Below are 12,189 nucleotides of genomic sequence, written 5' to 3'. Positions count from 1 at the left end.
CATGTGGCTCTTTGGCCCCTTGAGTGTGGCTCTTCCACAAAAGACCACATTCAGGCATCACCTCGATAAGGAATGTACCTACCTGTAAGTTTAAGTTTAAAAAATTTGGCTCTCCAAAGAAATTTCAGTCGTTGTACTGTTAATATTTGGCTCTGTTGACTAATGAGTTTGCCAACCACTGGTAGGTAGTGTGTCATCCCGATATGCAAAGTTTGCAGGTTTGATCCCGAGTCAGGGCACATAGAGGAACAGATTAGTGTTTCTGTCTGTCTTTCTCCCTCCCTCTTTCTCTAAAGTCAAATAATTTTCTTTTCTTCTTTTCAAGTGAGAGGAGGGAAGATAGAGACAGACTTCACATGTGCCCCATTTGTGATTTAACAGGCAACCCCTGTCTGTGGCCAATGCTCTGCTCATCTGGGGCCAACACACTTGAATCAATCAAGCCATGGCTGGGGGCTAGGGGGAGAGAGGGAGAAAGGAGAGGGATGGAAAAGCAAATGGTCACTTCTCCTGTGTGTCCTGACTGGGAATTGAACCTGGGACATCCACTTGCTGGGCCAACGCTGTACCACGAGTCAACCAGCCAGGGTCAATAAATTTAAAAAAAAAGATGTTTATTTATTATTTTAGAGAGAGGAGAGTGAAAGAGGGGAGGAGCAGGAAGGACCAACTCAGAGCAGCTGCTTCCCACATGTGCTTTGACCAGGCAAGCCCAGGGCCCTGAATGGCAACTTTTAGCATTCCAGGTCAATGTTTTATCCACTGTGCCACCACAGGTCAGGCAATAAATACCTTTTTAAAAATATATATTTTATTGATTGATTTTTATAGAGGCAGGGACAAGAATTACCAACTCATAGTTGCTCATTGATTGCTTGTCATATGTGCCATGACGGGAAAGCCCAGGGTTCTAAACTAGTGACCCCAGCATTCCAGATCAACATATTGTCCACTGTGCCACCATAGGCCAGGCAATAAGTAAATTTAAAAACAAATTATTTAAACAAACCAGGGTGTCATTACCTTCACCTGAGGGCTGAGCCTGACATGTTGGAGGAGAGTTGGATTAGAGTGTTAAGCGTATCCTTTGTGAATAAATGTATCTAGGAGTGGCTATCTCTTCACAAAAGAGGTAGGCAAGTGCCTGACCTGTGATAGTACAGTGGATAAAGTGTTGATGTGAAATGCTGAGGTCTCCATTTCAAAACCGTGGGATTACCTGGTCAAGACATATGCAAGAAGCAGTGAATTGATGCTTCCTGCTCTTCTCTCTCTGTCTCCCTCTCCTTCCTCTCTCTAAAATCAATAAATTAAATATTTTAACAAAAACAAAAAAAGTAGGCAAGTGATTTTCTTTTGTCTCTTCTACTTCGTTTTGTGTCATCCCTAAAATGTTTTGAGAATAGCTGACTCTAGAAACTATTTCTAAAGCTTAGAGATAAACATTGTGGCTAAAATCAGCTGAAGAGGTGGTTGACATGTTTGTAGAAGTCCAGACAGGCCCTTTATAATGGAAAAGAAGAGGGGAGGGATACAATATTAGTGGTTGAGGGAGGAGGAAACTTAAAAGAGCTAAGAAGAACTGAAAGGGGAAGAGGGATTAATCAAATAGGAGTAAAAGTGCCTTAGAAAACTTGAGTGGAGAATAGTAGGAGTGGGTATTGATGGAGCTGAAGGAAGAGTAGGAAAACATTTCTGGGGAAGGGAATGGCATAAAGTATGGATAAGGAAGCAGTCAGACAGTACCAGGAGTACCAATGCCTTGGGCAATAGTAAGGTTCCATTAACAAGATCCAGTGCCTTGTATGAAGAGGGATTTTTTTTTTTTTATTTTGAGAGAGAGAGAGAGAGAGAGTGAGTGGGAGGAAGGGAGAGAGATGAGAAGCATCAACTCGTAGATGTGGCACTTTTAGTTGTTTTTTGTTTCTCATACATGCCTTGACCAAGGGGCTCCAGCTGAGTCAGTGACCCCTTGTTTAAGCCAGCAACCATGGGGTCATGTCTATGATCTCTTGCTCAAACAAGTGACCCTGCGCTCAAGCTGGTGAGCCTGTGCTCAAGCCAGATGAACCCATACGCAAGTCAGCGACCTTAGGGTTTCAAACCTGGTACTTCAGTGTCCCAGGTCAATGCTCTGTCCAGTGTGCCATCACCACTCAGGCTCAAGAGTGAAATTTTAAAGTAGAACAACAAATCAATGTTTTTCTCTCTGTCTCTTTTTTCCCTCCCTCTCTCTGAAAATCAATGAATAAATATTTTTTCAAAAAGTAAATTGCCTGACTAGTGGTGACGCAGTGAATAGAGTGTTGACCTGGGATGCTGAGATACCAGGTTCAAAACCCGAGGTTGCTGGTTTGAGCAAGGGGTCACTGGCTCAGCTGGAGGTCCCCCCTCCCTCCTCCAGTTAAGGCACCGATGAGAAGCAATCAATGCTCCTGACCTGTAGAGGCACAGTGGATGAAGCGTCAACCTTGAATGTTACGGTCAATGGTTTGAAACCTTGGGCTTGCTAGTGAAGGCACATATGAGAAGCAACTGCTATGAGTTGATGCTCCTGTTCTTCCCTACACCCTACTTTCTCTCCCCCTCTCTGAAATCAATAAAGCAAGCTTTTTTTAAAAAAAAAAAAAAAAAGCGAAGCAATCAATGAATAAACTGCAGCTATGAGTTGATGCTTCTCATCTCTCTCCCTTCCTCGCTCACTAAAAAATATAAAAATTTTTTAAAAGTGATATTTAGGTTTAGATTTTCCCACCATAAGGAAATAACAATATAGTAAATGTTTATGACTGATCAATTCTGTGAGGTGAGAGTGACAGTATGTGTTTTTGGTGTTTTCTACCCTTTTGTCTCTAGCTGTGAAGCTCAAGAATAGTTTCTGTGCATTAGTTAGCCTTTTGAACACCCACCCCCAATTTTTTTTCACTTTTTTTTTTTTAAGTATTTTTCTGAAGTGAGAAGCAGGGAGGCAGAGACAAACTCCTGCATGTGTCTGACTAGGACCCACCCGGCAAGCCCACTAGGGGGTGATGCTCCTTTGCAACCGGAGCCATTCTAGCACCTGAGGGCGGAGGTCATGGAGCCAACCTCAGCACCTGGGCCAACTTTGCTCCAGTGGAGCCTTGGCTGCGGGAGGGGAATAAAGAGATTGAGAGAAAGGGAGTGGGAGTGGAGAAGCAGATGAGTGCTTCTCCTATGTGCCCTGGCCGGGAATCGAACCTGGGGCTTCCACACGCCGGGCTGACGCTCTATCACTGTGCCAGCCTGCCAGGGCTTTTTAAACTTCTTTATTATTAAGATATAATTGATATAAAATGAAATAAAATTTATTATTTAAAATTTTTATTTATTTCAGCAAGACAGGAAGGGAGAGAGAGAGGAAGAGAGAGAGAGAGAAGCAGGAATATCAAGTTGTTTATATATATGCCCTGATTGGGGATTAAACCAGCAACTTCTGCACTTAGGGATGATGCTCTAACCAACTAAGCTGAGCTATCCAGTCAAGGCATTTCTTTTTCTTTCTTTTTTTTTTTTAATATTAGAGAGAAAGGGGGATAGAGAAGGAGAGAGAAACACTGATCTGTTCCTGTATATGCCCTGACCAGAGATCGAACTGGCAACCTCCACATATTGCTCTAACCAATGGAGCCATCTAGCCAGGGCCAATGAAATACATATTAAAGTGTACAGTTTGGCCTGACAGGTGGTGGTACAGTATATAGAGTGTTGACCTGGGACACTGAAATCCCAGGTTTAAAACCCCAAGGTCACTGCTTGAGTGTGGGATCATCAGCATGATCCTAAGGTTGCTGGCTTGAGCTGCGCCCCTCTCTCCCATCAAGCCATGTATGAGCAGCCTTCAGTGAACAGCTAAACTACAAATTGATTCTTCTCATCTCTCTCCTTGTATCTCTCTCTCAAAAAACAAGTATACAGCCTGACCAGGCGGTGGTGCAGTGGATAGAGCGTCAGACTGGGATGCGGAAGGACCCAGGTTCGAGACCCCGAGGTCGCTGGATCGAGCAAGGGGGGTTACTCGGTCTGCTGAAGGCCTGCAGTCAAGGCACATATGAGAAAGCAATCAATGAACAACTAAGGTGTCACAAAGAAAAACTGATGATTGATGCTTATCATCTCTCTCTCTGTTCCTGTCTGTCTGTCTCTCGTCTATCCCTCTTCTGACTCTCTATCTCTGTAAAAAAACAAACAACACGGCCCTGGCCGGTTGGCTCAGTGGTAGAGCATCGGCCTGGTGTGCGGGAGTCCCAGGTTTGATTCCCGGCCAGGGCACACAGGAGAAGCGCCCATCTGCTTCTCCACCCCTCCCCCTCTCCTTCCTCTCTGTCTCTCTCTTCCCCTCCCGCAGCCGAGGCTCCATTGGAGCAAAGTTGGCCCAGGCGCTGAGGATGGCTCTGTGGCCTCTGCCTCAGGTGCTAGAATGGCTCTGGTTGCAACGGAGCGGCGCCCCAGATGGGCGTGCCGGGTGGATCCCGGTTGGGAGCATGTGGGAATCTGACTGCCTCCCCATTTCCAACTTCAGAAAAATAAAAAAAATAATAATAAAAAGAACCCTAAACAAACAAGTACACAATTTGTTAGGCTTTTTTGTTGTTGATTTTAGTGAGACAGACTAGTTGGAAGGGAGAGAAAAGCTTCAACTTGTAGTTGTGGCACTTTAGTTGTTCATTGATGGCTTCTCATACGTGCCTTGACTGGTAGGCTCCAGCTGAGCCAGTGACCCCTTCCTCAAGTCAATGACCTTTGGGCTCAAGCCAGCGACCATGGGATCATGTTGATGATCCCATGCTCAAGCAGGTGACCTTGGGGTTTCGTACTTGGGATTTCAGCATCCCAGTTCAATGCTCTATCCACTGCACCACTATGAGTCAGGCCAAATTGTTAGGTTTTAACATATATATATGTGCATATATGTTTATGTATATGTATATAATGTGTGTACATATACATATAATTAAAAGCCATTACCACAGTCAATAATGAACATTTCTATCATTCCCACAAGATTTCAACATTACTTGATTTTTGACAGAAATGAAAGGAAATTCAGTTAGAGAAAGAATAGCTTTTTCAACTAATGGTATTCAAACAACTGAATAACCATAGATAAAAATATTGAACTTTGTTACTATCTTGTACCTAAATGTAAAATAAAAACTGTTAAACTCCTAGAACACATGAATGTGTAAAACCTTTGTGACCCTGGATTAGGCAAAAACTTACTAGGTATAAAACCAAGAGCTCAGTCATAAAAGAACAAATTGATAAATTGGAATTTATCAAAATTAGCAATTTTTAAAAGGTTTTTTGTTCATTAATTTTAGAGGAGAGAGAAAGAAGAGGGTGGGGAGGAGCGGGAATCATCAACTCATAGTAGTAGCTTTTATATGTGCCTGGAGATTTGAACAGTTAACCTTAGTATTTCAGATCGACGATTTATGTACCGCGCTACCACAGGTCAGTCAAAATTAGCAATCTTTAATTTGGAGTATGTGAAAATAGGGAGAGAAGATAGAAAAACTGGGAGCATAGCATTGAACACATAGCTTTGGCTACTGCTCCCTGGTCTAGTGGTTAGGATCTGCACTCTAATATCTTTGGCTTCCACAGTGAGGACATCAATAATAGGAGGTAGACTAGCTGTTCACTCATCCCATTTCTCCCTTGTCATGATCTCAAAACTGGGGTCTTCTACAGATTTTATCTTTCTCAAATGCTTAGCAGTATTATAGTCTAGCATTCAGAAATCTCACTCTGTTAAGTCTTAATTTTTAATACATTGTTGACCGCTCACAACTTAACTCTTGTTTTCATGCCCAAACGTTGTTGACCGCTCACGAGTTAACTCGTGTTTGTGCTTGCATTAGCTTTTTCAGTTTTTGAAACTCAGGGTAATATAGGGTTATTGTATTTGTGACTCTTCGCCCTGAGTGTCGAAATTCGAAAAACAGCACACCGTTCTATATTCTCATGCAGACTCCTTTTCTTCCCACTCCTCCAGGCGTGAGACCGCAAAGTGGAAGATACAGTAAACAAAAACAATCACAGTATTGAGTGGTTTAAACTTGGACTATCTTCTAACTGCTAGCAGTTTGAACATACATATCAAGGATATTGTAGCCTGACCAGGCGGTGGTGCAGTGGATAGAGTATTGGACTGGGATATGGAGGACCCAGGTTCGAGATCCCGAGGTCGCCAGCTTGAGCCTAAGGTCACTGGGTCTGTTGTACTCCCCTCCCCCCCCCCCCTTAAAGGCACGTATGAGAAATCAGTGAATGAACAACTAAGGAACTGCAACGAAGAATTAATGTTTCTCATCTCTCTCCCTTCCTGTCTGTCTGTCCCTATCTTTCCCTCTCTCTGACTCTGTCTCTCCCACAAGAAAAAAAAAGGCTATTGTAAAATCTTTTCTTTGTCATTTTCATTCCAACCAGAACGTGTAAAGTATGTGTTTCAAAAGGAAAGCGCGGCCCTGGCCGGTTGGCTCAGCGGTAGAGCATCGGCCTAGCGTGCGGAGGACCCGGGTTCGATTCCCGGCCAGGGCACACAGGAGAAGCACCCATTTGCTTCTCCACCCCTCCGCCGCGCTTTCCTCTCTGTCTCTCTCTTCCCCTCCCGCAGCCAGGGCTCCATTGGAGCAAAGATGGCCTGGGCGCTGGGGATGGCTCTGTGGCCTCTGCCTCAGGCGCTAGAGTGGCTCTGGTCGCAACATGGCAACGCCCAGGATGGGCAGAGCATCGCCCCCTGGTGGGCAGAGCATCGCCCCTGATGGGCGTGCCGGGTGGATCCCGGTCGGACGCATGCGGGAGTCTGTCTGACTGTCTCTCCCTGTTTCCAAGCTTCAGAAAAATGAAAAAAAAAAAAAAGGAAAGCGCAGCGAAACCAGATATATTTGCAAAACATGTTGCGTACCATTACAAGTAGGTAATTGCTATATATATAGTATACCACGCCAAAAAAATTACTAAAATATATATTATGTGTAAAATATATGTAGCAGATATGTACAAAGTTTCATTTAAGTTTATTATGTACAAGTAAAGTATACTGAAGTTTATTTAGATTGTTTCACTTTTATACTCAATTACGGAAAAATAGCTGGTGACATTAGATAACTTCTGTGTAAAATTGCGGGTCAACAAAGTGTTCATTTTCTTCTCTAAATTGTGTTTTGAACTTTTCCAATTTTCTGTTTATTCTCTTAGGACAGGCATCAAGGCACTAAATTTGCTTAGGTCTTTTGCTGTATTTGAAAGCTAGACCCTTCTCTCTCTTTTGACAGGTCCTGATGTCCTCTAGGTGTTCCAGGACAGCTCCACACTGTCTCAAGGGATATTCTTAGCCTTGCTGAATGTTGTTGGTATTTTAATTGAATTCTGGCAAGCTGCTCAGCACAAAAGGAAGCAGACAGATAGGATGGCCCCTGTGGGAGCCATAGTAGACCACCAGTTTCCAGGCTGTTTTGATGCAAGTGATTTGCACCTTTCTACTTTCTGTTTCATCTTATTTCTGGATTTTGCCACATCTCTTTCCATGCCAAATATCATTCCTTTCTCTCTACCTCAATAGTCATGTTCTTTATCCAGTACAGCTTTATCCTGTCCCGGTCTTTAGCTTGCTTGTGGCCCCATCTAACACTCTACTTCAAGGGCCTCTGAATTGTCTCTGTTCCTTTCATGGCTAGATGGTGGGGCGTTTTTGTTCTTTTGTTTTTTTTTTTTACTTTGTTCTAAAATTTGTTCTAGGGCTTTGTGAAGGATGTCCATGAAGACTCTGTTACCATCTTCTTTGAAAACAAGTAAGACCTTGGGAGTAGAGAATCCAGTATACTAGGTCCTAGAAGGAGATTGGAGAAAAGGGGGTGGCTGAGGTCCATAAAGATGTAATAGTTGGGAGAAAGCCAAGGGTTTGGATGGGCAACTTGATCAGGATCCCAAGATAGGAAAGGGCTAAAGTTCAGTGAGGGTAAGGTGGCATTTGACCCTGTATTTAAATTGTAGCAAGAGATGAAAGAGACCAACATGGAGCAGGGCCTGGGGTTTAGCTTCTAATCACCAGGGAAGGTGGAAATTGCCCAGGGATTTCAGGCAATAACCCCTTCCTGAAGAAATGGGTAACCACATTAGTCTGAACAGCTTTCATATCCCCGCTTCATTTGCAGCTGGCAGAGTGAGAGACAAATTCCTTTTGGGGATGTGCGGCTACCACCTCCAGCTGACTATAATAAGGAAATCACAGAAGGGGATGAGGTGGAGGTAAGAGCCATTGAGTCTACTCTTTCTAAATTTCATTTTTCTCAATGTGACTCCCTTTCTCTGATACCAGTATCCTAGGCTTCTCACTGTTGGTTCACTGCCCTCCTCCCTATGCTAAGCTATTAACATCCAGCCAGGTAGTCTGTGGACAAGTGAAATGCTGCAACATGGCCTGACCAGGCGGTGGTGCAGTGGATAAGAGTGTTGGACTGGGATGCTGAGGGCCCGGATTCAAAACCTTGAGGTCACTGGCTTGAGCACAGGCTCATCTGGCTTGAATGTGGGCTCACCAGTTTGAGCTCAGGGTCACTGGCTTGAGCCCAAAGTCGCTGGCTTGAGCAAGGGGTCACTCACTCTGCTGGAGCCCCCTGGTCATGGCACATATGAGAAAGCGATCAGGGAACACCTAAGGTGTCGCAACAAAGAATTGATGCTTTTCATCTCTCTTCCTGTTTGTCCCTTTTTCTGTCTCTGTCACATACACAAAAAAAGAAATGCTGCAGCATGCCCATCTCTATTGTGATCAAACTCTCAGGGAACTTAATTTCAGGAGATTATTCACCTTTCTTCTATTTATGATAACGTCTAGAGGTGCAGAGTTTGCTGGTTCAATCCCTGGTCAGGGCACATATAGGAACAGATTGATGTTTGTGTCTCTCTCTTTCCTCCTTCCTCTCTCAATGAAATCTATAAGTAAAAATTAAAAAATAAACTAGTGCCCTCTGATTTTTTTTTTTGAGAGAGAGTTAGTGGTAGAGACAGTTACAAGGAGCTGCTCCTTTATGTGCCCCAACTGGGGAATTGAACCGGCAACCTCCGTACTCTGGGACAATGCTTCAACTTACTGAGCTATCTGGCCAGGACTTAATTTTTTTTTTTATTTTCAGAGAGAGAGAGAGAGAGAGAGGAAGGAAGAGAGTAAGGAATTATTCATTTGTTGTTCTACTCAGTCATGCACTTATTGGCTGCTTCCTGTGTGTGCCCTGACCAGCAGTTGAACCCACAACTTTGTTTCAGGTCAACACTCTGACTGAGCTAACTGGTCAGGGCTCTGTCTGATTTTTTTTTTTTTTACAGAGACAGAGAGAGGGATAGATAGGGACAGACAGACAGGAACAGAGAGAGATGAGAAGCATCAATCATCAATTTTTTGTTGCGACACCCTAGTTGTTCATTGATTGTTTTCTCATATGTGCCTTGACCGCGGGCCCCCAGCAGACTGAGTAACCCCTTGCTTGAGCCATCGACCTTGGGCTCAAGCTGGTGAGCTTTTGTTCAAGCCAGATGAGCCCGCGCTCAAGCTGGCGACCTCGGGGTCTCGAACCTGGGTCTTCCGCATCCCAGTCTGATGCTCTATCCCCTGCGCCACCGCCTGGTCAGGCCCCTGTCTGATTTTTAATTAGCAGCTCCTTCCTTTAGTTTTCTTTCTCTCTCTTTTTTAAAGATTTTATTTATTGATTTGAAGAGAGAAAGGTGATGGGGAGGAATAGGAAGCATCAACTCATAGTAGTTGCTTCTCATATGTGCCTTGACCAGGCAAGCCCAGGGTTTTAAACCAGCAACTTCAGCATTCCAGGTTGGCATTTTATCCACTGTGCCACCAAAGGTCAGGTGCCTTTATCTTGTTTAAGGATACCTCCCAAGTATCTTACTGCTTTTTCCATTCTCGATGTTCTTGGATGGTCTTCAATATATTTTTTTTTCTTTTACAAAAAGCCAAAGTCAAAGATTCTTTTTTATTTATTTATTTATTCATTCATTTTTTTTTGGGGGGGGGATAAGGGGAGGAGCAGGAAGCATCAACTCCCATATGTGCCTTGACCAGGCAAGCCAGGGTTTTTAACCAGCAACCTCAGTGTTTCCAGGTTGACGCTTTATCCACTGCACCACCACAGGTCAGGCCTCAATATCTTTTTTTGTTTTGTTTTGTTTTTGTTTAAGCGAGAAAGATAGAGAGGGACACACAGACAAGGAGAGAGATGAGAAGCCTCAACTCAATAGTTGTGGCACCTTAGTTCATTGATTACTTCTCATATGTGCCTTGACTGGGGGTTGGGGGTTCCTGCTGAGCCAGGGACCCCTTGCTCAAGCCGGTGATCTTTGGGTTCAAGCTGGCGACCATGGGATCATGTCTGTGATCCCACACTCAAGCCAGCAACCCCGCACTCAGGCTGGTGAGCCCACCCTCAAGCTGGCCACCTCAGGGTTTTAAGTCTGGGTCCTCAGGATTCCAGGGACACTCTATCCACTGCGCCATCACCTGGTCAGGCTAGGCTATTATTTTAATTTTTATTATTAATATTTTCTTAATATCTTTTTTTATTTTCATTTTCCCTTCAGGTTTATTCTCGAGCCAATGAGCAAGAACCTTCTGGCTGGTGGCTGGCCCGGGTGCGGATGATGAAGGGAGATGTGAGTGATTGTGGAAGTCTTTGGATAACTGCTGAAATAAGTATTTTATTCATAGAAAGGTGAGAGATAGAAACTCAGTTCATCCACAACTTTTCTCTTTCTTTTTGCCAGTTCTATGTCATTGAATATGCTGCCTGTGATTCTACTTACAATGAGATTGTCACCCTGGAACGGCTTCGGCCAGTTAATCCCAATCCCCTTGCAACCAAAGGCAGCTTCTTCAAGGTTACCATGGCTGTTCCTGAAGATCTAAGAGAAGCGTGAGTGTTAGGGATGTCGGGAGTGGTGGACCCTCTTTACAGCCCTTACGTCTGCCCTTATTTCTCCCAGACCCTGCTCCCAGTCTGTCTTGTCTGTTGTTCCCTTGGGCCCAGTTCCAGTCTTCCTTAATTCCTGTTCTTTTCCTTTGTCCTTTCTTTTATTTTTCTCCATCCTTCTCTCTCCCCTGAACCTTTGACTGCGTTCTGCACTTTCTGCCCTCTGAACACTTTTCTCTTTCTCTGCAGCTGTTCTAATGAAAATGTCCATAAAGAGTTCAAGAAAGCATTGGGAGCGAACTGCATCTTTCTCAACATTACAAATAGTGAGCTCTTTATCCTGGTGAGTTTATTCATAAGTCTTTTCAACAATTTTTCCTTCTCCCCTTTTAGCTTCTTTGTAGAAAGGGAGGAGCTAAAATGTGCTTATATTTATTTGTCAGAGAGGACTGTATTACTCCTGACTCCTGTGGGCCCAGGTAGCCCTAGCTTTCCTTTGTTTTCCTTGTGTCTGACCTTACTTTTTTTTTTTTAACCTGGTCATTATATTGAAACCTGGGTTGGCACTCTCCCTTGCATGTTTGTGTTTTCCCCCCTTGCATATTTAGATTCTCAGAAATAGACTACAGTTCTCACCTGTGCCTGCTGTCTAAAATCACTTCCCTGGCTCTGGCCAGTTTGCTCAGTGGTAGAGTGTCAACCCACCATGTGGATGTCTGAGGTTCAGTTCCCTGTCAGGGCACACAGGAGAAGCACCCATCTGCTGCTTCTCCCTTCCTCCTCTTGCCTCTCTCTCTCTCTCTCTCTCTCTCTCTCTCTCTCTCTGTCTTCCCCTCCAGCAGCCATGGCTTGATTGGAGCGAGTTGGCCCCAGACCCTGAGGATGGCTCCATGGCCTCCACCTCAGGTGCTAGGAAGAGCTCAGTTGCTGAGCAATTGAGCAATGCCCCAGATGGGCAAATCATCACCCACTAGTCGGCTTGCTGGGTGGATCCCGGTTGGGGTGCATGCCAGAGTCTGTCTCTGCTTTCCTTCCTCTCACTAAATTAAAAAAAAGAAAAAAAAATAAAAAGAAAATCACTTCCCTTCAGTGCCCAGGTAGTAGGCCCTTGTGAAGCTAACAAATGGTTTTCCTGTTTCCTAGCTTTATTTCTAACTCCCACCCTTTTCCAGAGACTCAGGCATCCTGATTCCCAGTTGCTGGCTTTCCTGCAGTATATATTTAAAGTCAGTTTTAATGATTTCCA

General features: G+C 44.2%; 1 protein-coding gene across 1 annotated transcript in view; it reads left to right on the top strand.

Moving 5' to 3' along the window:
* Positions 1-12,189, top strand: part of FXR2 (FMR1 autosomal homolog 2) — a 28,458-nt gene that overhangs the window by 5,161 nt on the left and 11,108 nt on the right. Inside the window, exons 2-6 of the mRNA XM_066264144.1 lie at positions 7,765-7,817; positions 8,181-8,274; positions 10,615-10,686; positions 10,798-10,946; positions 11,193-11,286. Of these exons, the coding sequence (XP_066120241.1) occupies positions 7,765-7,817; positions 8,181-8,274; positions 10,615-10,686; positions 10,798-10,946; positions 11,193-11,286 (462 nt within the window). The remainder of the gene's footprint in view (positions 1-7,764; positions 7,818-8,180; positions 8,275-10,614; positions 10,687-10,797; positions 10,947-11,192; positions 11,287-12,189) is intronic.

This window comes from Saccopteryx bilineata, chromosome 2 (genome assembly GCF_036850765.1).
Source record: "Saccopteryx bilineata isolate mSacBil1 chromosome 2, mSacBil1_pri_phased_curated, whole genome shotgun sequence".
Classification (NCBI taxonomy): Eukaryota; Metazoa; Chordata; class Mammalia; order Chiroptera; family Emballonuridae; genus Saccopteryx; species Saccopteryx bilineata.
Note: the sequence above shows the minus strand (reverse complement) of the source record. Positions and strands in the feature narration are given on the sequence as shown.